Source organism: Budorcas taxicolor, chromosome 5, assembly GCF_023091745.1.
Source record: "Budorcas taxicolor isolate Tak-1 chromosome 5, Takin1.1, whole genome shotgun sequence".
NCBI lineage: Eukaryota > Metazoa > Chordata > Mammalia > Artiodactyla > Bovidae > Budorcas > Budorcas taxicolor.
Genome location: NC_068914.1, coordinates 151309105 through 151335433, shown reverse-complemented (window position 1 = coordinate 151335433; position 26329 = coordinate 151309105). Strand labels below are relative to the sequence as shown.

The following is a 26329-nucleotide window of genomic DNA, read 5'->3' as shown; positions in this document are numbered from 1 at the left end:
ACACTCCACTACATCCCAGGTAAGCAAATTTACCAGCTCTACAAGAAACCAATTTGCCATCTCATTCACGTACCTCTGCACAAGACAAAGTCCAGTGGACGGGTAGCGTCTATTTCTATAAGCTGGACAAATTCTGCTTCCCCAAAGGATTGTTAATTTCCCAAAAGGAGCATATCTATCTTACATTTAATTTTCTCAGGGCATCTCACACAGTGCCTCTAATACATCTCATTTCTGCAACACCAGAAAAGATCAAATCTATCTGAAAAAATAGACTGTAATACAGATTTATCCACAGTACTCCGAAAAATCATTCATAATTCATCTCTATGTTACAACAGGATGAGCAGAAAGAAAAGTTAAACAAACAGTCCAAGACAGAAATCCCATATTTTCAAATCATACTTTAAATGATAGGGAAACAATTAGCAACCTTATGGAAATACTGATTTAAATTCAAATACTGGCTTTCCCCATGTGACAAATCAAGGCAGAACCTAAAATTATTAAAATGCTAACAGTCACCAGGGTCCAAGGAGTGAGAACAAATGACAAAGCAAAGATTTACAGACAGTAAGTCTCTCTTGCTGTCTACACAAATAAAACCAAACTCCAAAAGCAAAAAAAAAACATAGAACAAAACATTAAACTCACCTGCTACACTGATTTTTAAAAAATTACTCTGATCACACAAAATGCCAATGAAAGTGATTTAAAACAATTATTTTTCAAATAAGCTTCCAACTCAACATGTAGGAATATTACAAGGAAGGCATTATAAGCAAAAAAGGAGTATGACAATATCTTATTAGATACTGATTAGAACAAAATTAAAAAATATAAATCATCCAAAGCCTTAGTTTTGTAGTTCAACCAAGCTCACAGCTGGATTTTTATTTTATTCTCCAGCAAATAAATACATCAAAACCCTTCCTCACTCCCAATTTAAGGAAAAGAAAAGACCTTTCCTGTGAAAACATATATTGTTCCATTTCTCCAATCACCAGTACTTGACAGCTGAGTTACAAGAGGAGTATGAAACATAAAAACAACCCGATATTCATTTTTGAAACAATCTTCTAAAAGGACTTCATAATAATGAACTGTACACATCAGGCTATTCTAAACAAATGTGTTTTTTTCATTTGATAGGATTCTAGACCAAGATCTCTATGGTCCAATCAGATCAAACATCGAGAATGTATCTAAATCCCCAATCTCAAACTGAAATGGGGAAATTTGTTTAATTACTGTAAATCCTATTAAACCAATCTTCTTTGTAAAGTGGAAATCTCCAGCCTCTGAGGGCTGCAGAGGGTGTGATGAATGCAGAGTTTAATTAGGGCCCAGACTGGCTCACTGTAATCTATTCATTAGCATTCTCAATTCTCTATATCTCACTGCTGTGTTTCACTTTACTTTAAAATTGCACCCTTCGTTTTTTGGAGCAAAGTTATACAATTTTAGGATTGTGTGGTAATTACAGTGGGTGCAGGAAGAATCTGTTCCTGCCAACACGGGTGTTTAATTAGGGCAAGGGGCGGAATCCAGATAAGGCAGTGTTCACCCTCCTTCAGCGCATATGGTATTTTTGGCACCCGAACCCTGTGGACTGTTTCACGTCCACTGGACTCAAGTGCCAAGTTTCCACCATAGTCATTTCGAAAGATTCGAATATTTTGCCTTTGAATGTAGCTTGATAATTAGAAAGGTTACTGTCATTTGCTTTTTATCCACACAGCTTTTAAATACAGGCATAATTAGCTGCCTGAATTATTTGAAAATAAAGAAGTAAGCCGATAATTTTTTTCCTCGTAAATATGGACTTTTTCAGGTTGGTCGATGATAAAAACCATCTTGGTGATGGGCATATTTTCAGCACTAACAGAAAGGTATATTGATGGCTAGTTAACTCAAGGATAAATTCAATAATATCAATTTAACATTCAACTTCTACCAAAGTCTAATTTATATCTCATACATAACCAATCATACCAAGCTGCCTTTCTTCCACCTAAAATCCTCAAATTTGACCAATTAAAGAATGTTTCTTTAAAAAAGACTCAGAAGTTAAACTTTCTTATAAATGTCAACAGAAAGAACTGCTACTCCTTGTTGGTACTTAATAAATATTTACATCATCAACTTTTTAAATTAATTTCCGTCCTCCGGTACTGTCAACACAGATTTGCCTTGTGGTGGTTTTATTAAGGTTGACTTTTTGTGGCTCAGCTGGTAAAGAATCCACCTGCAATGGGGGAGACCTGGGTTGGAAAGATCCCCTGGAGAAGAGAACAGCTATTCTGGCCTGGAGAATGCCATGGACTATATAGTCCACGGGGTCACAAACAGTTGGACACACTGAGCGACTTTCACTTTCACTTAAAAAAAAAATTGCTATGATAAATCTTAGCCTTTCCTGGTAGCTCAACTGGTAAAGAATCTGCCAACAATGCAGGAGACCCCAGTTTGATTCTTGGGTCAGGATATCCCCTGCAGAAGGGATAGGCTACACACTCCAGTATTCTTGGGCTACCCTGGTGGCTCAGATGGTCAAGAATCCACCTGCCATACGGAGACCTGGGTTTGATCCCTGGGTAGGGAAGATCCTCTCGAAGAGGGCATGGCAACCCACTCCAGTATTCTGGCCTAGAGAAGCCCCATGCACAGAGGAGCCTGGCAGACTCACGGGGTCACGAAGAGTCAGACACGACTGAGTGATAAGCACACACACACGGCAAGTCTTACAGCATGTGGCAAAAGTACTTTCTCCCAAGAACAGAAAAGAGAAAACGTGCTGAAAGGAAAGACAGGAAGAGAAAGAGAAGCGAAATGGGAAAGAACGATGAGCAAGCAGACACGGTGACCAGAAAAAAATTAAGGCACAGAGCCAGACTGGAAAAGGCCAAGAAATGGGGGCGCAAAATATAGCACTAAGAGAAACAGGGAAAACAGAAAGAAACGAACCCAGAAGAGAAAAATCGTCTCATCTGCGTTAACTGATTCATTCACACCAGAACACACGGGAACTAACCTGGTTCTCCTCCTGCACTACTCTGTACTGCTCCTTCCAGACGGTGATTTTGGAAGCTTCATCCTTCCTCAGGGCTCGCTCCTTCTTCAGCTCCGGGCTCCAGAAGGTCTTGATACTGTTCATCGAGGAACTTAGCTTGCTCTCCTTGACCTCCACGTCCTTCCGTAAGAGGTCGTTTTCCCTCAGCACCTCCTTGAGCTGCGTCTGCAGATCCATGATGGTGTTATCTCTGGCCTGACGGAGGGAGTGAGGAACGGTGGAGGCCATGCTCACCGGAGGCAGGTGGTGCTCCCCAAACGCTATGGTGTCGCTGGCGACCCCACTGCTCGCTATGTTGGGGCTACTGCCCATAGCGGTCATCCGCACGCCGTAAGGCAGACGGCCGCCAGATCGGCCGAGGGTCATGGTGCTCTTGGGTGTCTCTGAACCCATGTTCTCGTGGTCACTTAGGTACATGGGGCCGGAAGTGGCATAGGCAGCATTGAGGGACTGGATGTTCTCCATGGAGAGGGTCTTCCCACCGCCACCTCCAACGCTGCTTCCAGAACTCCCTCCGGTGCTGTTAGTTCGCCGATGACCCAGGCGAGGGGAACGTGGAAGTCGAGGGGACCGCCCCGGGCTCTGGGCGCTCGGTTCCACCTTCCCCACTGAGCGGGCACTTCCATACATGGCTGCAAGATGGGTTCAGGAGCCGGGAAAGGTATGCAGCAGAAAGCAAAACACGGAACTCTGGGAGGCTGTGCTACGGCTCTAAGTCGGCTTAAGGCTCATCAGAAGTATCAGGCCCTCGCTGTCCAACCAGAAGAAACAGCTCATGCCATTATCTGTAATGGAAAGTACTCCACGTTAGCTCTTGCAGGAGGAAACATCTCCCCTTGCAGACACTTTCACTGGCCCCACTTGAGGATTTCCCCTTTCATCATCTGCTGACTGGTGCATTTGTTCACAGCACAACTTACTTCTCAGTAAGCTCATTCCTAAAACATCCAACACGTCTCAGAACGGAACACCGAAACCACACCAAGCAAATGGAAAAAAGAAATAAGGGGCATAAAGACTGGCAAGAAGAAGATAAAACTCAATGTTTCAACATATCATTTTCTAACTGGAAAATCCAAGGTCATCAACTGACAAAGACAGGATTCAACAAACTACTTACCCACACATCAACATATAAATATGGACACTTTACAGTCCACTAGCAATAAAAGTTAGAAAATACAATTTTTCAATTCCATTCACAATAGCAGCAAAACCATAAAAATGCTCTGACATAAATCTAACAAAAATGTGCAAGAAATTTTTGGAAAAACTCTAAAACTTTCCTGAACAAAAGGAAAGTTATCCATGTTCACAGACGAGAAGACAAACACTGTCGAGGTGTCGTTTCTTCTCCAGCTCCTCCACATGTCAATGAAAATCCCTACAAGACTCCTCACATAACCTGAAAACTAACTCTATAATTCAAATGGGAGAGAAAGGCACAACAACCACCAAAACAATCTGAAACAGAAAAACAAAGGAAGATGTCCCCTAAATAGCAAGATATTGATACACTATAGGTCCATGATCCTTTATTTAAAATGCAACAATTTTTTAAACTCTGAAAATAAGTCTTCTTTTCCCCTCTCTAACTATTTAGCAGCAATATCTGGCATGACCTTATATGAGGTCACTTATCACTTATAAGTACCTCACCTAGTGTTAATTATTCATACACTTCACTGAGAAAACGACATGCACGATTACAGGACACTGCATAACGCCCACTGGACATTGTGGAGAAAAAACCTGGACTCCAAAACCACATCTGAACCCTGGGATTTCTCATAAGGCTCAAAGCCTTTTAAAGCTATAGTGATTAAAACTGTACAGAACTGGCCCAAGAATAGAATCTAAATTATACATGAGAGTATAGCACATGCTAAAAGCAACATTTCAAAACAGTAAGGAAAGGATAAATCATTCAATAAATGGAGTCTGAACAACTGGTGCCTGAGAAAAAAATAAGTTACATTTTACTTCACACAGTACAGAGAAATAAATTCTACGTACATTAAAGATAAAATTTTAAACTATTGAAAGTACTAGAAGAAAACTTACTGTGTAAGAAAACTTACACAAGGAATATCCCTGTGAATTTGAGCAACGGTAGGACTTCTTAATTAAGAAACAAAAGGCAAAAATACATAAAGAAAAACAACTAATACACTCAATTATGTCAAAATGACAAAGTATACCAAAAATGAAAAGAAAACCCAAACTCTTGGTGAAAAAATATCTAACATACGTATAAAGATTTGTATAGACTTCCCTGGTGGCGCAGATGGTAAAGCGTCTCTCTACAATGCAGGAGACACAGGTTCGATCCCTGGGTTGGGAAGATCCCCTGGAGAAGGAAATGGCAATCCACTCCAGGACTATTGCCTGGAAAATCCCATGGACAGAGGAGCCTGGTAGGCTACAGTCCAGATTTATATACAAAATATATAAAGAATTCCTACATGTGAAATGCCAAATCTGAACATCAGTGGTTAGAGGCAAGGAGAAATTCTGAGGTTGGGGGGAAATGTCTGTGGAGGCTCTTAGCTTCACTTATAAAGCTTTTATCCCCACAATGCACAAATACTTGAATTTTTTAATAGGAAAATATGTTCATATTCTAAAGTATAGTAACTAAGACAAAATTTAAACACACATAACATAGCCATCTATTGTACACTTCACTCAAACATAAAACAATACAGATCTAAACTAGATCTCTATCATTTCTTAATAGCATTCTACCAAAGAACAAGTAACAGACTTCAACATATTAAATAATATTTTAATAAGCAACTGAAAATACAATCCAAGTAAATCACATAGTCAAAAATAAGATTTTAAAGTGTCTATATAGTCCAGCCAAACTCAAACGAGTTAAAGAGCTTCAGAAATGCGAATACACTGGCAATCCCATCTCCACTTTGGTGATCCAGTAAAGACAGCCCTGAGGTAACAATAAGCAGGACAGGAAACACACAGTCTTGTCTCAGAAATAGCAACAGGACACCAAGTTCAGACACTGCAATACTCTGCTAGTAACGTTAGGAAATTCCTTCCCAGGAGGAACCTAGCTCAGGAAGCAAAAGTCCGGACTGCAGCGTAGGTGACAAGCAGTAATCGACATACTACTGCTCAAGCGAATTCATCTTCATGATCAAAGAGGTTTGCAAAGTTTTTTCTCTTTGAAGTAATCTGAATATTGCTTAAAACAAGAGAGCTGCTCATTACCCAAAGCCCCTTAAATGATAACAAAAGCTAGCGCATAGTAAATGTTTGCCATATGCCAGGCACTGTGCTAAGAATTTTATAAGATTTAATTTAATATTTATAAGGCCCCTTGCTGTTGTTGACTAGTCACTGAGTTGTGTCTGACTCTTTGCGCCCCCATGGACTGCGGCATGCCAGGCTCCTTTGTCCACAGGATTTCCCAGGCAAGAATACTGGAGTGGGTTGCCATTTCCTTCTCCAGATCTTCCCGACACAGGGACTGAACCCACGTCTCCTGCATTTGCAGGTGCATTCTTTATCACTGAGCCACCGGGGAAGCCTCCTACGACACAGGGGCTACCATTACCTCCATTTTACAGATGAAGAAAGTGAGGCCTATGGGTGTTGAGTGACTCATCTAAAGTTACACAGCTTTTAAGAGGTAGAGCCAAGATCTGAATTTAGGGCATCTAATTCTAGAGCCCTGGGTGCTCCCAACTATTACACTGTGCTTATCTGCCGTCATCTGCTCATCTCAACTGTCCAGTATCAAGGCAGTGTGTCCTGCTAATCTAGGACTCTAAACCTAAACTTTAAGACATACCTTAGGTATTTTAGGGTGTAATGCTTAAATAATCATATTTATCCCTCTATTAAGGAGAAATTCTTCTTTAAAAGATGGTGGGTAGAAGAACAGAATCAGGAAAACTAACAAAGAGCAGTAATTCAGTCTCAGGAATCGTGCCACCAGAACTTTGAAGTTGTCACGCTCAAAAAAAAAATTCCCAGCTGTACTTTGGTGCAAAACCCTATTGTCCTGTAGTTGAGTAACTAAATCACACTAAAGAGGCTGAGATCCAGAAGCACAAATCCACGTCGAGTGTTCAACGTGAGCAGGCACACTCCCGAGTTTCAAACCACTTTCAGACCCAAAACGGCATTTGCACATGGAGTCTTTGTTACTATTAGAATTGTATTCATTTCTAGTAACACCACAAAAGAAGAAAACCCACTAGCTCTGTCTAAAGGCCTCATCCTGGCTTTCTAATATGAGCTTCAGGGAAGACAGTGTTTAAAAAATTCAAATTTCTTTTAAAAATATGCCAGATCCACAACCACAAGATAATAATCCTTGTACTTTATAACAAACAGCTGACACACACATAAAAAAAATGTGACCAAGAAAAAAAAATTAAGCCATATGATCCCATTTATATAAAATTCCAGAAGGAATCTATTAGGACAGAAAGTGAATCAGTATGTGCCTGGGGCTGGGGGTTGAGCAATGGATTATGAAGATGGATCAGGGATCATGGAGGGATAGAGGAAACTTCCATGGTGACAAAATGTTCACTATCTTGACTGGGGTGAGGCTTCCCAGGGGTACACAGGTCAAAATTCAAACTGCACATTTTAAATATGCTCAGGGTGTTGCACATAAATTATACCACAAAAGCTTGAAAAAAATACTTTCATGTTCCAAACTCCCCTGCCCTGAATTAATCCAAAGAAACACCTTCTCTGATTACCTACCTGGCTTCCTGACTGCTGCTGGGGAAAAAAACAAAAACAAAAACACATGTGCAGCTGTTCAGTTTGAGCCTATGATAAACTGGCCCCAAAGTTCTCCAAGCCCCTTAGCTTGCTTCCTATCCAATATTTTGTTAGCTCCCTATCCTGTATCTGCTGTGGTTACTTCATACCTCTTCACTCTACTCATCAGACAGCACACACGGGGCTCCTGGGTCAGAGACAAAGAATTTTGCTACTCACAGCACACCCAGCACTATGAGCATCTTACCCACCCACTCGAAGTCCCACAAGGTGGCACCGTGGGGCCCAGACAGACACGACACATGCAGCAGGTCCGCAGAGGAACATGGAGTTCAGGGAGGCCGCCACCTGACAGTAAGCAAGCCTGATCTCTCCCCGCGGGAGGCACTGCCTCACCCCTCAAGGTGGCTTGCTGCGAACACGATGCTGAGACATGCTTTTTCTGAATCCAGTAAGTTTTCAGGAAACAGAGTATTGTTTCCTGAAACTTTTGTTTCAGGTGTGCGCATGAACACACATGCACACACTGGATCACAATGTAAAGTTCTTGTTGTAAACCATTGCCAGAATGGTCCTCTAACAATGCCCAGATGAAGAGCAACCAGGACCTTGCACTCAGGGCGTGCAGGAAAGAAGAGACACATGGAGGACACGCCCTCCTGACAAGTACCCCATGGTATTTTAAGGTACCCGCCTAAATCATCTGCTACTCCTTCCTTCAAGAGGGGAGGCAAAACTCCTCTGTGTACCACCAGTCTTAAAGGATTTGCTTCTGACAACGTATCACTTCCAAAATGCACTCATAAAGACACAGAGGCTTCTGTCCTGGTCACTCTCTTGGGTCTCTGGCTCTCGGGGGAGTTAGCCCCCATGCTGTAAGGGTATTCCAGTTACCCTACAGAGAGCACCAACAGCCATGTGAGCAGGCCTGGAAAGGGACCCTCCGACTCCAGTCAAGCCTTCAGACGACTGCAACCTCAAGAAACACCCTAAGCCAGATCCACCCAGCTGTGCTCTTCATAAAAACATCATTTAGTCGCTAAGTTGTAGCCTACTCTTTTGTGACCCTATGGATCGTAGCCACCAGGCTCCTCTGTCCATAGGATTTCCCAGGAAAAATACTGGAGTGGGGTACCATTTCCTTCTCCAAAAACTGTGAGATGACGTGTTTCTTCTCTTAATCCAGTTAAGTTTTTAGACAACTTTTTACGTAAGAGATAACTAACACAAGACAGTATTGTTTCCTGAAACTTGTTTGGGGTGTGTGTGAACACACATGCGCACACTGGATCACAATTTAAAGTGCATGTTGTACACCACTGCCAGAATGGTCCTCTAACACAATGATTTCCCAGGTGAGTCAGACTCCCTGCTCCCCTCAAGCCCACAAGGTGACACAGGGAGGCCCAAACAGGAGATGCGTACTATCTTCACATCACATTACTTGCTTTTTCATTGTGCATTCTCACAAAGGTATAGTAGCGTTTTCCAGAGGCTACATGATGGCTAATGGAATGTGTAGTCCTATGCTTTTAAATTTTCTCAGTTTTACTGTCTAATATGGTAAACAGTAATGGATACAGCCCACATAAAAAAAGCTATTTAGAGTCTGCATAATTTATAAGAGTGCAAACAGATGCTGGAACAAAAAAAAAAAAACAACTAGGAACCACTGCTCTAAAATTTAAATATGACATAATCACACACACCTACATACTTCCTGTGATGGCATGCCAAAATAAGAATCTAAACTCCTCGGCACTGCAGACAAAACATTTCACGATCTGGGCCCTGCCTGCCTCTCTAAAGATGGGTCACTTCTTAACCACTCTCCTTTTCCGTGTGACAACCATTCTCAGATAACCTGCGATTTCCTGAAATACCATCCTCTCTCGTTTCCAGGAGCTGGTTCTTCCCCATCAACTAGCTTCTTAAAACTCATTCTTCCAAACTAAGCTTAGTAATCACAATCCTATACAAACCCTTAAACCCCTGTCTAATTTAGGCGTCCCTCTTAAAGTACCAAGGGCTTTTAAAACAATACATTTACTATGTTTTAGTTAATTAACTACTTTCCTTACAGGCAAAGGAGTGTCTTATCTCCAAAATCCACTGCCGTGCCTAAAACAAGTAAGCAAAAGTGTCTGCTAACTCCACAGGTTAACCTAAATTCTAATAAAATTCATTAACATAGTTCTTATACATTCAAGAGGTAGTGGTAATCTTGAAATGAGTTTATGGAAACGGCAAATAAAAGCAATTAAGACAACTATAAAGAAAACTTGTCATTTCCTTCATATTAACAAATTTCATTTTTAATTTTAACCAAATTCCATAAACTGACAACCTTCTCTATGCGCACTGTGATGTATTTTTGTCCTCTCATATTATGCCCTGAAAATCACAAACATCAAGCTCTGAAAGAATGAACTTAATTTTTAAAACAATGAAGTCACTTTTTATTTATTTATTTGGGGGCTATGTTGGGTCTTCGTATCTTATGAGATCTCTCAATCAAGCAAACAGCAACTAAAGGTTAAATCAGAATAAAAAATGTGGTATCCTGCTTCTGTAATTATAAAATTTTTACAAATTTTATTGCTTTTAATAATTCATTTCTATTCTAAAAACCCTTCTACACATGGGGGGCAGGATTTGAGTTTTTCTCCCCTAGCTCTTTCGTACAGTTCCTTCTAAAAAACATCCATCTTAACTGCTAAGAAGAGAAGTGCTTTTTCTCTCCCTTAACCAGAATATATAGATGGCCATAAAGAAGCAGTGATAGTGAGAATAATCCACTCTGATACCCCAAAAGGAATAAGGGGAATAAATGCTGCTGAGACAAAGCAGAACATGGAAGGTACAAGAGGCCGATTCTTTGTCATCTAAGGTTTTTCTTAACATTTTAAATCCTACTTCTCATAGTCACTACTATATTTCTGTGAGTTCTTAAAACAGCAGCAACAACACGGAGTTTAGACCTGGCCACTACTATATATTCATACCACGAAGCTTGTCATCTAGGTCAGGAAAACCATAAAGAGAAGAATACTGGAAAATTCCAGGATCATTGCTCCCTACAAGAAAAGCATTGGTTCAAAAATCTATATACATGCTGAGAAAGAACACCCACCCCCCAAGCCCAGCTCCAGCCCACATACAAATACATACCCACTGAGAATCCTGGAGTCCAACCAGGGGCCTAAGAGTGAAACACTAACACACACGACAGTCGTGTGCTAGCCTTCCATGCTCACTCTTCCTGCAAACAGTGCGGGCATCACAGCCGCCCTCACCCTCTCCTTGCAGATTAAAGGATGGTAACAGCGCTCCACATTCTGAGTCCCCAGAGGAGCACCAAGTACTCATAAATCAAAGGAGGGCAGAAAACCCTCCAACACAACACAGTAACCTACTTCCAGTTAATGACAGCTGGAGAGGCTGACACACATGTGCTAGCAGGCATTTATAAGGGGAACTAGAAAACACCCGCCCGTTGGCTAAAGCTTTACGTATGGAATCTGACCCAAATCTCAAAATTACTAGTCCAGCCTGCTGTGATGAGTTACACTATTACTAAGTGGCATCAACTATCAGAAAATGAGTAGAGTATTTTAAAAGGCTGTATTTCAACATTTTTAAAAATGATATATAGTTAGTTGATTTACAGTATTGTTAGTTTCACATGTATAGCACAGTGATTCAGTTATACACACACACACACATATACTCTTTTTCAGATTCTTTTCCCTGCCAGGTTATTACAAAATATTGAGTTCCTGGGCTATACAGTTGGTCCTTGTTGATTATCTATTTTATATATAGTAGTGTGTATGTTAATCCCAAACCAATTTATTCCTCCTCTGCAACTTTTAAGATTCTGTTCATTTTGTTCAAGGGTTAAAAATGTCACTAGGGACAAGAAATATGCTGCTATATTAAGCCCTCTATTAAAAGACTAACAATAGACCAAAATTTTAAAATCCAATTCAAGTACAATTTGGTGGAATCTATCGAATTTTAAATGTGCATACTCTCTGACCTAGAAGTCTTGCTTTTAAAGTTATTCTCTGCAAAACATATTTCACAAGTTTAAGGATATAAGTGCAATGATGTTCAATTACTGTATTATTTTGTACCAGCAAAAAGAGAGAACATAAATTTCCACCACCAAGAGACTAGTTAGATAAATTATCCTATCGCCACACTATAAAATACTGCTGTTGGAAAAAAAAATATATATATATATAAGTAAAACTCTATATTTGACAATTTCTATAAAGACATCTATGACGTACTGTGAAGTGGGGTTATGGAGCATGTTACAGAAGAATTGTACAATACGATCCCAACAGCAGACAAAAGGAGACATGTATGTTCGCACATACACAGCAATGATTTGGATGGCAAGGAGCTATTTCTCAAAGGTCAAACAGAGCCACTCTTTCCCTGTACACATGCCTCTTTTTCTTTTTCAATTGTTTTAAAAGAGAGTATGTATAACTTTTACTCACAGTCTCACCACAACTAAGGGCTTCAATAAGGCCCTCAACCATTCAACACTATAATATGGTAATCAATGGGCTGGGCCCTAAGTTGACAAGGTCTCTATGATGAGTAAGAGGTTAAAGACAGCCCCACAAGTTAAAGAAGCACAGATGTCTCAGCTTCCACCCCTGGCATGGGGCCTAACAGTTCTGCTAACACCAGACATCAGGCTGTATGATCTTGATCTGATCCTCCTGGAGACCAAAAATTACAGACCTGTGAGGCTGGGGCATGCTGCGATGACACGCCGACAGGAAGAGAGGACCTTTGCTAATAGCAGCCATCACCACACCCATTACAGGTGTCACTTCGCTCTTTTTTATGGAACGGTGAGAAGGTTGAGTGACTCAGTTACGATCAACTTAATGGTAGCTTTTAAAAATTCTTATCAATCAGTTAAGCTAATTGTAATGTCTATCAAAGCTCTCACGATGACAAGTATCTTGTCAAGCAGATACTTGGAGTAAACACAATGTTATTCATCATGGTTATTCTCTACTTAAGTGAGCGACCTGAGCTACTCACTTAGTTCAAAAGAGCCAAATTCTAGGTTGTGTAGCCTTCCACAGTGACTCCAGTCCTCAATGCTATTTGATTACTACAAATCCTACAACACTAAACTGTTTGGATGGTAGTTACCTTCCATTTTAAAGCACATCTCCTACTACATTACGGTCCGTTCAACAAATGCTACCAGACCGATCACACTGAACAAGTACACTGGAGAGACGTACATGTTCATGACCATGCATCTCAATTCTGGAAACCACCAAGTTCTGTAAATAATTTCATGACAAAAATCATACCTGAACTGATATCAAAATACTAATGTGTTTGATGAAGGAACTGGAGGGTGCCCCCTGACCTTGCTTGGAAAGTTAGATAATACATAGCAGACGCAGCCGATCACCTTTCTGAAACCTAAGAAATTCTGAATTCTGGCCCAAAAGGTCTTGGATATAGACCTGTGTTATGGGATAAGGTTAAACAGTCACATCATTGTTGGTAAAAACACATTTATAACCAGGGAGAACTAAGCACAAAGTTTTTAACTATATAATTATACATTAAACTAGGTGGTGAGCACACAGGTATTTATTAGACAACTCAATCTTTTTTGCATGTCTGAAAAGAAACATTTCATAAATTCAAAAGTTTAGGTGAAAAACTGTAAGAACCCAATGTTTTATTTTCTTCCTTAAAATAATTAAAGCATTTGTATTCTAAGTGTTTGCTTTCATCCTCAAAAAAATAAGAGCATTTGGGAAGCAGTAAGTTTGAAAATGGTTAACCGTCTTAAAAACATTTATCTTTTGATCCAGTAATTCCAAAACCAGGAAACCCTATCTACTTAAATGATCCAAAATATAGAAAAAACCACTACATTACGATATACCAGCTTTATTAGTACTTGTTCAATTGGGAAATGTTTAAGTGAAATCTTTATGATTACATTCCATCTACAAAATACATTCATAACCAATGTCTGATATGAAAAATGTTTATAATACAGTAAATGAAAGTGGACCTACATTTTCACATATACTTTCCATTTTGCAAATACAGTTTATCCATGAACTCAACAGGTTTTAACCTCACACGTCAAATTATACGTGGATGTTTTTTCCAACGGTAAATCCTACAGTATTACACAATACACAGACGGCTGAATCTGTGGACTCAGAGCAACCCCTGTTACAGAGGACCAGCTCTAAGTTATACATAGATTTTCGACTGTAGGGAGGGTCAGATCCCCTCATCTCCACCCCTGTTGGTTCAAGGGTCAACTGTATACAGATAAGCTCATCACAAAGAATGGTAGGAAATCTGTTAGCTTTCTTCCTAACAGTTGTCAAATTTTTCCAAATGGGCATATAGGGCTTTTTTAAAAGGAAAAAATGTTCAAAATATTTAAACAGAAACGAAAGGGAAAGGCCACTGTCATGTAGGGTGAGCATTTCTTCCTTTGGGACCTGGGCTCAAAAACCCATCCCGTACAGCACTTCCACCTGCCACCACAAAATGCAGTTGGCACGTATCAGCAAACCTATCTGCTGGTCCGAAATGCATCATTAGAATTTTTCATTATTTACAACAACACAGACACAAGATGCCTAACATCAGATGTAAGGGAATACACAGCACATGATATGAAAAAGACAGCAAGATTTTCCAGCACACACTAGGTCTGCAGCACATAGGGGTATTGTAAAAATGTCATCTTATCCAACACACTTGAGATGCAGTGCAGTGCCAGATATAATGGGCAAGCTGGGAGCTGAGGGACAGACCTGGAGAAATAATCTGCAGAGCCGCTAAAAAAATCACTTTTCCTTCCTCTTTGACCTAGTAGAGCCCATTTTTCTCCTCTTGGTTACCATGCTTCTCTGAATACCATGAATTACATGGGGATTTTTTCATCATAATTTTACATGTTTATACCCAAATGTAGAATTAGAGACTCTATAGATTTAGCCCAGAATACAATGAAATCATAATTTTTTAAATATCCAAAGAGATTCAAGCAGAATACAGTGGCTCCTGGAATAACTAAGAAAAAGAATGAGACCATGATTCATTTCAAAGTTCCAGAATTAAAATAGATTTTCTATTACAAACTCTACTTAAGTGAAACTTTACAAAAGAAATATCATGTTACATAGCACATTAGGAAAAAAAAACCTTTCACAGCATCATACAAAGCGTTTAACATAGAGTGTAGACCATAATGAGCATTCATCCATGTGAATAATATTTCCTTTAGTTTTAAGATATACTTTTCTTCAGAATTTAAAGCTTCAGAAATTGGGATTCAGCTCATAACAACGTGCATAATTAAAATACATTTTTTTTCCCTAAAAAAAGGATAAACTTTCAAACCGATAAAGAATAAAGTATTAAACAGAGCAGCCTGACGGGCTACAGTCCACGGGGGTCGCAGAGTCAGACACGACGGAGCACATGATCACACTCCACAAGAAACATCGACTAAGAAGTGAGGAGACGCAGCACTATACATGGTTAACACCTGCCATGAAGACTCCCTTAACACTCCCAGGAAACCTTATAGGCAGAGACTGTATCATCCCATTTCTAGACGAGGAAACTAGGGCTCAGAAAGGCTTAGTGAGTTGCTCAAGATGACACACCAGACTCAACCCCTGCAATAAGCGGCACACTCATCGACTACCTTACTCTCACACACAAGACTCACAGATTTTTTTTTTTTTTTTTTAAGGGAGTACCAAGAACCAGGGCTTCCCTGGCAGCTCAGATGGTAAAGAGTCTGCCTGCAATGCAGGAGCCCTGGGTTCGATCCCTGGTTCAGGAAGATCCCCTAGAGAAGGAAATGGCAACCCACTCCAGGATTCTTACCTGGAAAATCCCATGGATGGAGAAGCCTGGCAGGCTACAGTCCATGTAGTTGCAGAGTTGGACACGACTGAGCAACTAACACAGAGAACCTAATATTGGTTTGCCCAGAATCAAGCTTGTTTTTTTCATTTCCACATTCCTCACAGTCCCTACCATCCGCCTGTCTGCCCCTGCACCTCTCTTCTGAGCTCCAGACCTGAATTTCCAACTGTCAAGTGAATGTCCCTGGTTGTTCCAGAGTTGCACTGTCCAATATAGTGGCCACTAGCCACTCATGGCTGTTTACTTGAAAAGAGCTAGTGAGACTGAGGAACTGCATTTGCTATTTCATTGTTAATTAAAAGTTAAATTTAAAAACCTGATAATTACTGGAAAACTTTTAAGCATGTTTGGAATGAGCTGGGCATGTGAATCTACTTTTCCAACTGTAGATGTTATGAACTCTAAGTACAGATCAAGTATTTCTGATAAATCACAGCATCTGAATTAATTTATGCTGTAAAAGTATGCAATTGATTTTAAATACTGAGTATGAAGAAATAATGTAAAGTTGCCCATTTTAAATATGACATGTTTCATATTTCAACGTATTGAAAATGGCATTTTGGATGCACTGGGTTAAACAAAATACATTATAAGATTATGAACTCTAACCATTATTTTTTAACTCTGTAATGTGACTACTCAAATTTTAATCATGTAAGTGGCTCACACAATTGTCTACTGGACAGCAGTCTTCCCAGAGGTTCCTGCTGCGCCACCACAGTCCTCAACAGCCCACTGAATGGCATCACCATCCCTCTGGCCCAGCACTGTCCAACAGCACTTTATCTGATCATGAAAGTGTTGTGTATCTGGCAATGACTGGATGGTGGTGGTGGTGGTAATTGTGTCTGACTCACAGAATCCCTTAGGTTACTCTGGAGCCAGAGATCTTCGGAGACTAGAGAACACCACCTATTATTTTGACTTTCCTCTGGGGGAAGAGCTAGTTGCTACCAAAAATTGCCGACCAGAATTATGCAGCAGACCTTTCTGTGACAATGAGAATATTCTCTATCTGTACTGTCTGATACAGATATCATGACTCCCGTTTGGCTACTGGCCACATGAGATACAGCTAGTGTGACTGAAGAACTGAACTTCAAATCTTAATTCTTTTAAATCAGTTTAAATATAAATACCCATATATAGTGACTACTGTGTTCAGACAGCACTGCTGCTAACCTATCTGCTCCATCCAAAAGTCTGGGCGTCACCTGTCTCCTCCCTCCCCACCAACTGCCCTTTCTCCCACAAAAGTACATGTACGTACATGTACATACACACACACTCAGCCGGTCCTGTGTTCTTTAAAGCTTTCAATTCCAGATGTTTCTCTATCCTCACTGTCACTACTTTCTGTTTCAGACTTTAACAAGATTAAGGCCCAGCCTCTTAATCGGCCTCTTCACTTAGCTTCCTCCCACCCACTCTTTGTAAAATGTAAATAAAGTTTGTTATTTCCTTTATTCAAAAGTCCCCAAAGTCCTGCCACTGCCCCCAAGGTCAAACTCTAGACTCTAACATGACTGACAAAGCCCATCGTAGAGGTGACTCACTTGGCTGAACAGCAGAAAACACCACAACACTGTAAAGCAACTATATTCCAATGTTTAAAAAAAAAAATAGAAAACCACTGAATTCCTCCACTGAATTACCCGCCCACCTCTGGTGAAAATTAATTAACTACAAATAGGTGTCTACACTTGGACTCTCTACTCATTTCCATTGATGTCGACATCAGTCCCTATGTTGATACCCTTCCTGATCACTGACCGTGATAGTCACTGACAATGACTGTCAAGACATTCTTGGGAAAAAACAAGGTGGGAACACTTTAACAGGCATGAAGACTTACTATAAAACTACAGTAATTAAGTCTGGCACTGGACCAAGACAGAGAAACAAGAGGAACAGAACAGAGCCTCGAATTATTACAATGCAGTAGAAAAAGGAAGGAACCGTCGATAAATGATGCTGAGAATATCAGGAACCATATTGGAAAAACAAAATAAACCTTGAAGCATATGGAAAAATCAAAGGTATAACAACACTTCCAAGACAATAACAAAAGAGTAACTTCAGGACCATGGGGTAGGGAAAGATTTTTTACACAGGAAAAGCACTAACCAAGAGTTTCCCTGGCGGTCCCGTGCTTAAGATCTACTTCCAGTGCAGAGGGTGCAGGTTCAGTCTCTGGTTGGAGAGCTACAATCCCACATGCCTTGTGGCCAGAAAACCAAAACATAAAACAGAAATGACATTGTAACAAATTCAATAAAGAATTTAAAAATGATCCACATCAAAAAAAAAAATTTTTTTTTTAAAAAGCACTAACCACATAAACACTAACTGGATTACACTAAAATTAAGAATCTTGTTCCTCAAAAGACACTGAGGGGCTTCCCTGGCAATCCAGTAGGGCTTCCCTGGTGGCTCAGACAGTAAAGAATCTGCCTGCAATGCAGGAGATGTGGGTTTGATCCCCAGGTCAGGAAGATCCCCTGGAGGAGGGCATGGCAACCCACTCCAGTATTCTTGCCTGGAGAATTCCATGGAACGGAGGAGCCTGACGGGCTACAGTCCACATGGTCGTGAAGATTCGGACATGACTGAGTGACTAACACTTGTTTACACTTACTGGCGGTCCAGTGGTTAAGAATCCACCTTCTGAGGCAGGGGATGTGGGTTCAATCCCTGGTTGGGGAACTAAGATCCCACATGCCGCGAGGTAACTAACACTACACATATTTCTGGTGGTGTCATTTAATAAATGAAGGGACCCCAGAGAAGAGCAGGAATCACACATGTTTAGTTTTGGATCTGCTGAGTATACGGGGCATTCGAGTGGGAACACTGGACAACAACAGCTCTTTGACACACGAGAGAGGTAAAGCTGAAGAGAGCAACACGAATACTCAGCACAGCGATGAGAAATGAATAGGTGATGAGATCAGCCAGAGAAATTCAAGCATTTAGTGACTGTGAGAAAAGGTTCAACAAAGATGACTGGACAGAGAGCCCAGAGAACCAGGAAGGAAAACAGAAGTGTGATCTAAAGACCCTGAGAAAAGTGAGCGTTCTACCAGAGAACGACTACACAGAAGAGGTCTACACAGAAGTCGACTGCGTCAAAGGTGGCTGTAGCAGGCAATCCTGAAAATGGCTCTGAATGACATCTACCTTTGTTTCTTGCTATTGTGTAATCTTTGCTTGTCTGTGCTGGACCTAGGACTCCCTTCCAGTGAACACGATACGGAAGAAGTGATACAATGTCACTTCCCAGGTTAGGTTACAAAAAGAAGGACTAGTACCTCCCTCCTCCTCCACAGACCCCTCAATCAAGGAGAGATTGGTACCCTGCTGCTAGAGTGATGTTACACAGAAACCCAAATGGCAGAGAGACTGACTTCTCCGTCAAACAGCCAGCAAGGACCTCAGGCCAGCCAACAGTGACGCAACTGAGGTGGAAGCAGACCCTCCCCCAAGTGGAGCGCTGAGATGACCAGTCCTAGTCAACATCTGATTGCAGCCTCCTGAGTGACCCTGAATCAGACACACGAAACCCAGATGCCTGACCCAAAGAAATTATGAAACAGCAAATGTTTGTTGTTTTAGGTCAAGTTTGGGGAAATTTATTGCATACCAAAGGACTATTAATGTGGCTGCTAAGAGATTAAATAAATGCATAGAAAAACAGCCAGGGCATTTAAAGAAAGACATTGGTAATCCAAGCAACACAATTTCAGTGAAACTGTGGAGACAGAAGCCAGACAGAAATAGAGAAGAAAAACTGCAGGTGAAGAAATGGAAACATAAAGCAAATGCAGACAACTCTCTCAACAAAGTCTGGCTGTAAAGCAAAGAGCAAAACTCAGCTTAAAGCAAGAGACAGAGAAAGTATGAGCTGAAGAATCTGTTAAGATGAGAGAGGCTTCTCTTAAAGTTTAAGTGATGATTTTAAAAAAAAAAGAAGCCACTCGGGTGGGGAAATACACTCGCAAGGAACTTCACTCTATTACCAAAGAACTCTCAAGTTGCTCAGTACCTCTGCCTTCACGGAGAACTGGCTCTTCCAGGATGCTCTTCCCACGCAGTCCCCTCAAGTGGAGGCCGTGAAGACGCTCACATGGCACGCCCGCTACTGGGAAACAAGGCTGGTACCCTCCTTTCTTCCACGGCCACCTCCAGACCACTATTTCTGAACCCTTGTATAAAAATCCTGTGAGTGTGACGTCCATGCTACTCAGCAACACAGTCTCTTCCATCCCCGCCTCTTCACCAGCAGCTAGTGATGACCTGGACATGCTCCACGCTCAGTGAGGGTAGGCAGGCCACTGGTTCTCACGGGCACTACCTCCCGTGCCACTGCTCCTGAGTCATTCCAACACTACACACACGGACGAGGTGTCCATCTAATACCAGCTCCCCTAATCCATCATCTTCAGTGAGCAACTCTCTATTCTCTGGGGAGGGCCACTGATAGCCAGTTGTGACTTCACTTAATTGTACCATTATCCATTCAGTCATCAAATATTTAGTAAGCATCTATTATTTGCTCAGTGGAGAACATGTGACAGATGGTCCCTATTCCCATGAAATCTACAACATAATTTTTCATATTTCCCACAAAGACAACACGAAAAGATCTAGCTGAAGTCCAGACACGTTACAGCTACCACATTTGCTTCATCTGTCTAGCAGCGATGTCAATTCTAGGAAACTATCCGGATGTGACCTAGTAAACCCATGCTGTAATCCACCCCCTGGTGAGGCTTCTAAAACTACTTTTTAACTTTCAAAAATTATCGACTCTATAACACTGCCACAATTCAATATGAGATTCCGCAGCCTTTAAGTGTATATCTGTGTTGACCAGTATAGTGGCCAACAGTCACAGTAGCTATTTAAATTAATTGTAATATAATTAACAATACAGCCTGTCAGTCACACTAGCCACATTTCAAGTGTTCAAAAGGCCCATGAGGGGACTTTCCTGGTGGTTCGGTGGTTAAGACTTCACCCTGCAATACAGAGGATACAGGTTCTATTCCTGTTGGGGAAACTAAGATCCCACGTGCCTCAGGGCCAAAAAAACAAAACATAAAAAACAGAAGCAATGTTGTAACAAATTCAATGAAGACTTTTAAAATGGTCCACATCAAATAATCTTTAAAAAAGAAAGGCACGTGTGACTAGTGGCTACTGTATTTGATGGTGAATCAGAGAACATTCCTATCATCACACAAAGTTCCGCTGAACAGTGCTAGACTCAAGTTTTGGGTAGTCATTTCCTTCTTCCCAGAAAAAAAAAAAAAAAAAAATTAAATGACAGGTCATTTTCCAGTCTCCTGAGCACTCTCTGAGGCTCCAAAATACCATAACGAATTCCATTTTTCAGGATCATTGTCACATTATCAAAACCACCACCCCAATGTCATCATCAGGGCAGCTGGATTTAGAGTACTCACTATATTCCATGCTTTATGAGCACTATCTCATTTATTCTTCACAATAATCACATCGGATAGGACTATTACTCTCATCCTACAGATGAAAAAATTAACTGAGATTTTAGACAATAAAGTAACTCACCCAAAGTTCTATAGCTAAGAAGTGACAGCAATCCACAGTTTAAGCAAATTAATACTGAAATTATTTTGCTTTTTTAAGACAGCACACCTTTTCACAGAAAGGAGAAGTGACGCCCACACCACTCAACACTCCAGCCAGGTCAACCCATCTTCATATCACTCACCTGCCTTATCGCATCCTTGCCTTTGGGTCCTGCACACGTGGTTTCCTCGGCATGCATCCTTTGCATCTAGCCAAATCGTGCTTATCCTTAAGAGATCTCATCTTAGATCTTCCTACAATCCTATTAGGGATCCATCCCATAAGCTGATGTAGAACCCTGTATGTCACCTATCGAAGCACTTAACATAGCAGACCACAAAAGCCTGTTAACTTTTCCTCTTTTCCCACTACAACGAAACTCCTTGCTGAGGTTCGATCCCTGTTCAGGGAACCAGATCCCATCTGCCACAACTAAAAGACTCGCAACCAAGTAAATAGATACTTTAAAAAATTGCTTTTAAAAAGAGAATATTAACAGTAAACACTAAATGGCTTCACTGCCATTTAACTGGAAATAAAGTAATTCACAAACATTTTTCCCACGTACTATGCAAAACAATACTTAAAAACCAAACGTCAGGGAATGACCGCTAACGGGTTTGGGACTTCTTTTGGAGAGGATGAAAATGTTCTAAAACTGATCGTGGTGATGAATGTACCCCCCCAAAAAAACTTAAACTGTACACTTTAATGGGTGAATTAAGTCTGTGGGTAAGTTAAGACTTCAATTATAAAAACAAATATTAAGCCTGTGGAAAAAAATACCTAGAGGATAAAATACTTGTTATTTTTATGCAATTTTAAAATAGTTTAATGTCATATTATTGCACCAAATTTCACTGGTTAGGAAAAACAAGAAACTGAAAACAGTGTCTGCCTTCAGGAACAACTGAATGGAGAAGAGACTTATTTTTTTCCCTGTGTATTTTTATAACTTCTGATTTGATACATGTGTTTAAAAAAATAAGTGTATAAATGATCAATAACAATAACGTCATACCTCTCCTCCAAGTGAAGGTTGCTCAGTCGTGTCCGACTCTCTGTGACCCCATGAACTATACAGTCCATGAAACTCTCCAGGCCAGAATACTGGAGTGGGTAGCCTGGCCCTTCTCCAGGGGATCTTTCCAACCCAGGGATAGAACTCAGGTCTCCCCCATTGCAGGCAGGTTCTTTACCAGCTGAGCCACAAGGGAAGCCCTCTCCTTAGTACAAGTATAAACTCCCAGGCTGCATATTTTGTTCTGAAAAGAATAAAGTATGAAATATATATTTTTAATATATATATATGATTTTATTTTAAATATAAAACATATCTATATATGATTTACCACATATAAATCATAAAATGATTTATATATAATTTAAATATATATATTTATACATATATTTATTTTAAATCAATCCAAGGAAGTAAAAAACTGATTCTTCCATTTGCCCCCATCTCACACTAAAAAGCATTTAGTCATCTCTGATATTAGACATCAGGCAGAATTCTTTCCTGCCCAACAGTCTGACACATCTTTAAACAATGACACAGTTGATCATTCCCTCCTCCTTGAAAACTTCCTTTCCTTCATTTCCAGTACATCACACTCTCCTGGTTTTCCTTCTACCTCAATGGCCTCTTATTAATCTCCTTTGCTGAGTTCCTCTTCATTTCCCCAGAAGGTATCCAGAAGGTAAGTTCTATGAAGGTGAGAATGTTAGTCAGTGTTGTTCACTACTATATCCCCAATGGCTAAAAAATGTACCCAGAACCATACTCAAAAAATAACTGTTGAATGAATAAATGAATGAGCCAGCACCCCAAAGGCTCACATTTTGAAAAAGCAAGTCATAGAAATAAACTACATTACACATAACCTTTATGCTTAATTTACTTTATTACATTTTATGTCTGAAAATCCATAATCAATACACTGTTATTTGATTAGCCAAAATACTTCACTCCCTCATCTTTCTCCATCAACGTTTTTGTCATAGTATGTGCAAAACACATTTAATAGCTCTTATACTGTCTCTAAAAGCATAAATGTAGCATAGAAAAAGAACAGTTGTTGCTTTAAGAATCTTCGCTTTTCATTTCAGTATTAAAGTTGACCTAACAGACTGACATACTTATCTGACCTTAGTAATTTAAAAAAAAGTGGGGGGGAATATCCCAGTAGACTCAACAAAGATATCACAGTAATGACTAGTAAATGACACTTCTTAAAAATAAAACATACCGGTTTTCTCAGGCATAAGAAATCCTAAAGAGAAATAGATCACCCTATACTTTTCCCAAATTATATGCCTGCATTTCAATAAGGAGAACCACATCCCACTGTCAGCCATGGAAATTTCATTTTAGCAAAATACACAGTTTCACCTGGTATCTCAGTTCACATCTGTCCCCATATATACTCAATTAAGTCAAAGTATAATATGAAAGCCAAAACCAGATATGTGAATTTTAATCTTTCCAAGTGACTAATCCAGTATCAAAACCATTATTATACAAACTTATAGTTTGACTTGTCTGAATAGTTAATTAAATCTTTTGTTTATAATTACAAATTGGACCACACCTATTTTCACTTAATAGCTATTATATCATCTGTTTCCTATAAGTTTCTTCAAGCACAAGTATTTGCTGGAGGATAATAGTCTGCTCATTAAGTAGACATGTTAAAAAAGGCAACCACTGACACTCACCCTGTATATTTCTCTCTTGGATTACAGGAAAGCACTTCTCTGGCTATGTTCCCAAACAAATTGAATAAGCCTTGGGAAAGTCACTGCTTAAATTCCATTTCATGACGGTTTCTCTTCCTCCATAAATGAATTATTGAGAGTCATGCCTACTTCCATTTATTACATAATACATGTCCATCTCAGGGCCTGTTTTCCGAGCAAGAAATAGCTTAAATGATATTAACTGACAGGTAAGGCCAGGGAGTTCTGTAATCTGATGGGGAGCAGGAATGCAGAAAAGGAGATTCTGATTTAATGTGCTAAGTTGTGAAACACTGCTGTGAAGAACCTTTACTCTCAGTAATATCTCCCTATGCAGCTACAGACACATGCTCCCAAAAACATTTCAAGAGCACCTGACTTTAAGAATGTTTCTCAAAAATGTAGGGACCTACCAAAAAATTTTATTCCACTTTAAGTGTCTAATAAAGACATGCAACTGAGAAACTTCAGAAATCTCCAATAATTCTCAAACACAAAACAGCTAACTGTCAAGATCTACTAAAAACTGAGCTGCAAAAGACAGTCGTGCTTTAAAACATCTAAGTATGTTTCATTTAATTAGCGCCAATAGGAATGTGCAAATTGTTCATTTCATCCATCCAAAGCAGTCAACCACAACCACCTGCAACTACTCCTCAAAAACGTGACTTTCAAAGGAACCACCTGATCCTCGGGCCTTCTCTTAAGGGGCCAGGATAAAACTTGAAGATGAGGTATACAGATCGTATAGGCACCAAAATAAATAAATAAAAGACGGGAAGATAACGCCTTTTAGAAATTAAGTGTAAGGGGACCTATTACCTAATGTTGCTGCCAGAATGAAGTTGTCTAACCCAAGATCTCGGCTCCCCTTCAAGGGTGTAAAACTCCAAACCCGTCCACACTCCACAATTTCCCCACCCTGAGCCAAAAGCTGAGGGAGTCGCTTCCCTCCTCGACCCCCACCCCGCCAAAAGAGGGGAAAAAAAAAAAAAAAGCCCTAAGTAGAAACGTGAGACCTAGTGCAATAGCTTCAACTGCTTCAAAGGCAACATCCACAGCTCATCTCCCTTCTGGAAGCCAACCCTCCATCTCCCATCTTACTACTTCACAGAAGAGACCAGAATTCTCGTCTCAACGCTGCATATCGGTACCCAAACCCCAGACCAACCCGACCGCACCCCAGCCTCCCGGGGCTCCCCGAGGCGTGTACATCCCCACCTCGCCCGCAACATCACGCCTCTGAAGCCGGCCGCCCGCAGCCCCCACTGGTCCCCGCCGTCGCCGCCCCCCAAGCCGGTCCAGGGACACCCGCCGGTGGGCTGGGTGGGGCCGCCCTCCCGGACGTCCCATCCCCCCGGCAGGGCGCGGAGGGGGAGGGGTCCCCGCGCCTCACCTACGGCTCCGCCCTCCCCGGGGGCGCGCTGCCCGGACCCAGCCAGGGCCGTGGGGAGGAGCGGGCGCAGGAGAGCCGAGGGCCCTGGCGCCAGCGACGGGCGGGAAGCTCCAGGCGCCGCCCGATCCCGAGCTGCCGCCACCGCGGCCGTCTCACCCTCCTCTGGGCTGCCGATGCCGCTGCCAGCCCGGGCGCCGCCGCCGCCACTACCACCGCCGCCACAGCTCGGCCCGGGCGCCCGACGTCACCGCGCCCCGCCCCCTGCGCGAGTCCTCAGCCCCGCCCCGGGCCGACGTCAGCGCGAGCCCCGCCCCTTGCCCGGCCGCGCCCGCTCGCCGTCCCGCAGCCTCCTGGGAGGGCAACTCGGCCGCGCGCGGACCTCGGGCGCCTTCCAAGGGGCCGGTGGGCTGGGGGATGGCGGGTGCGGGTGCACACGCGCACACACTCCCCGCGCGGGGCGCTCGGCGTCTGTCTCCTTCCGCTTGCCGTAGGAGGCGGTGCGGCGCTGACAGTGGGCAACCACTACCGCCTCGGTGGACCGGTGCCGCGCAGCCGGTGCCCAGGTCTCCGGGGGCAGGTGAGTTTCCCGCCCCGAGCCCTCGGACTGACCGCACCGCCCGGAGACCCCGCCGGCGGCCTGTCCGCGGTTAACGTCGGCGGCCTTCCCTGTCCTCGCGGGTGGCAGGCGGCCCCGCGTCGGGCGCCCCAGTTTGTGGTGCCGAAGCGCTGGCAGGTTTCCTAGTCTGAGGCGCGCACCGTTACTGTGAGGC

At 41.7% G+C, this 26329-nt stretch overlaps 1 protein-coding gene across 4 annotated transcripts in view; it reads right to left on the bottom strand.

The window, feature by feature from the left end:
* ERC1 (ELKS/RAB6-interacting/CAST family member 1) overlaps nt 1-25820 on the bottom strand; it is a 269744-nt gene extending 243924 nt beyond the window's left edge. For 3 of the 4 annotated variants that reach the window (XM_052639803.1, XM_052639806.1, XM_052639805.1), the window contains exons 1-2: nt 25560-25697; nt 3035-3858 (exon numbers count right to left, since the gene is read on the bottom strand). In XM_052639803.1, coding sequence (XP_052495763.1) covers nt 3035-3703 — 669 coding nt within the window. In that variant the 5' untranslated portion in view covers nt 3704-3858; nt 25560-25697. The other variant, XM_052639804.1, reaches the window with a different exon arrangement.
* Nucleotides 25821-26329: the final 509 nt, after the last annotated feature.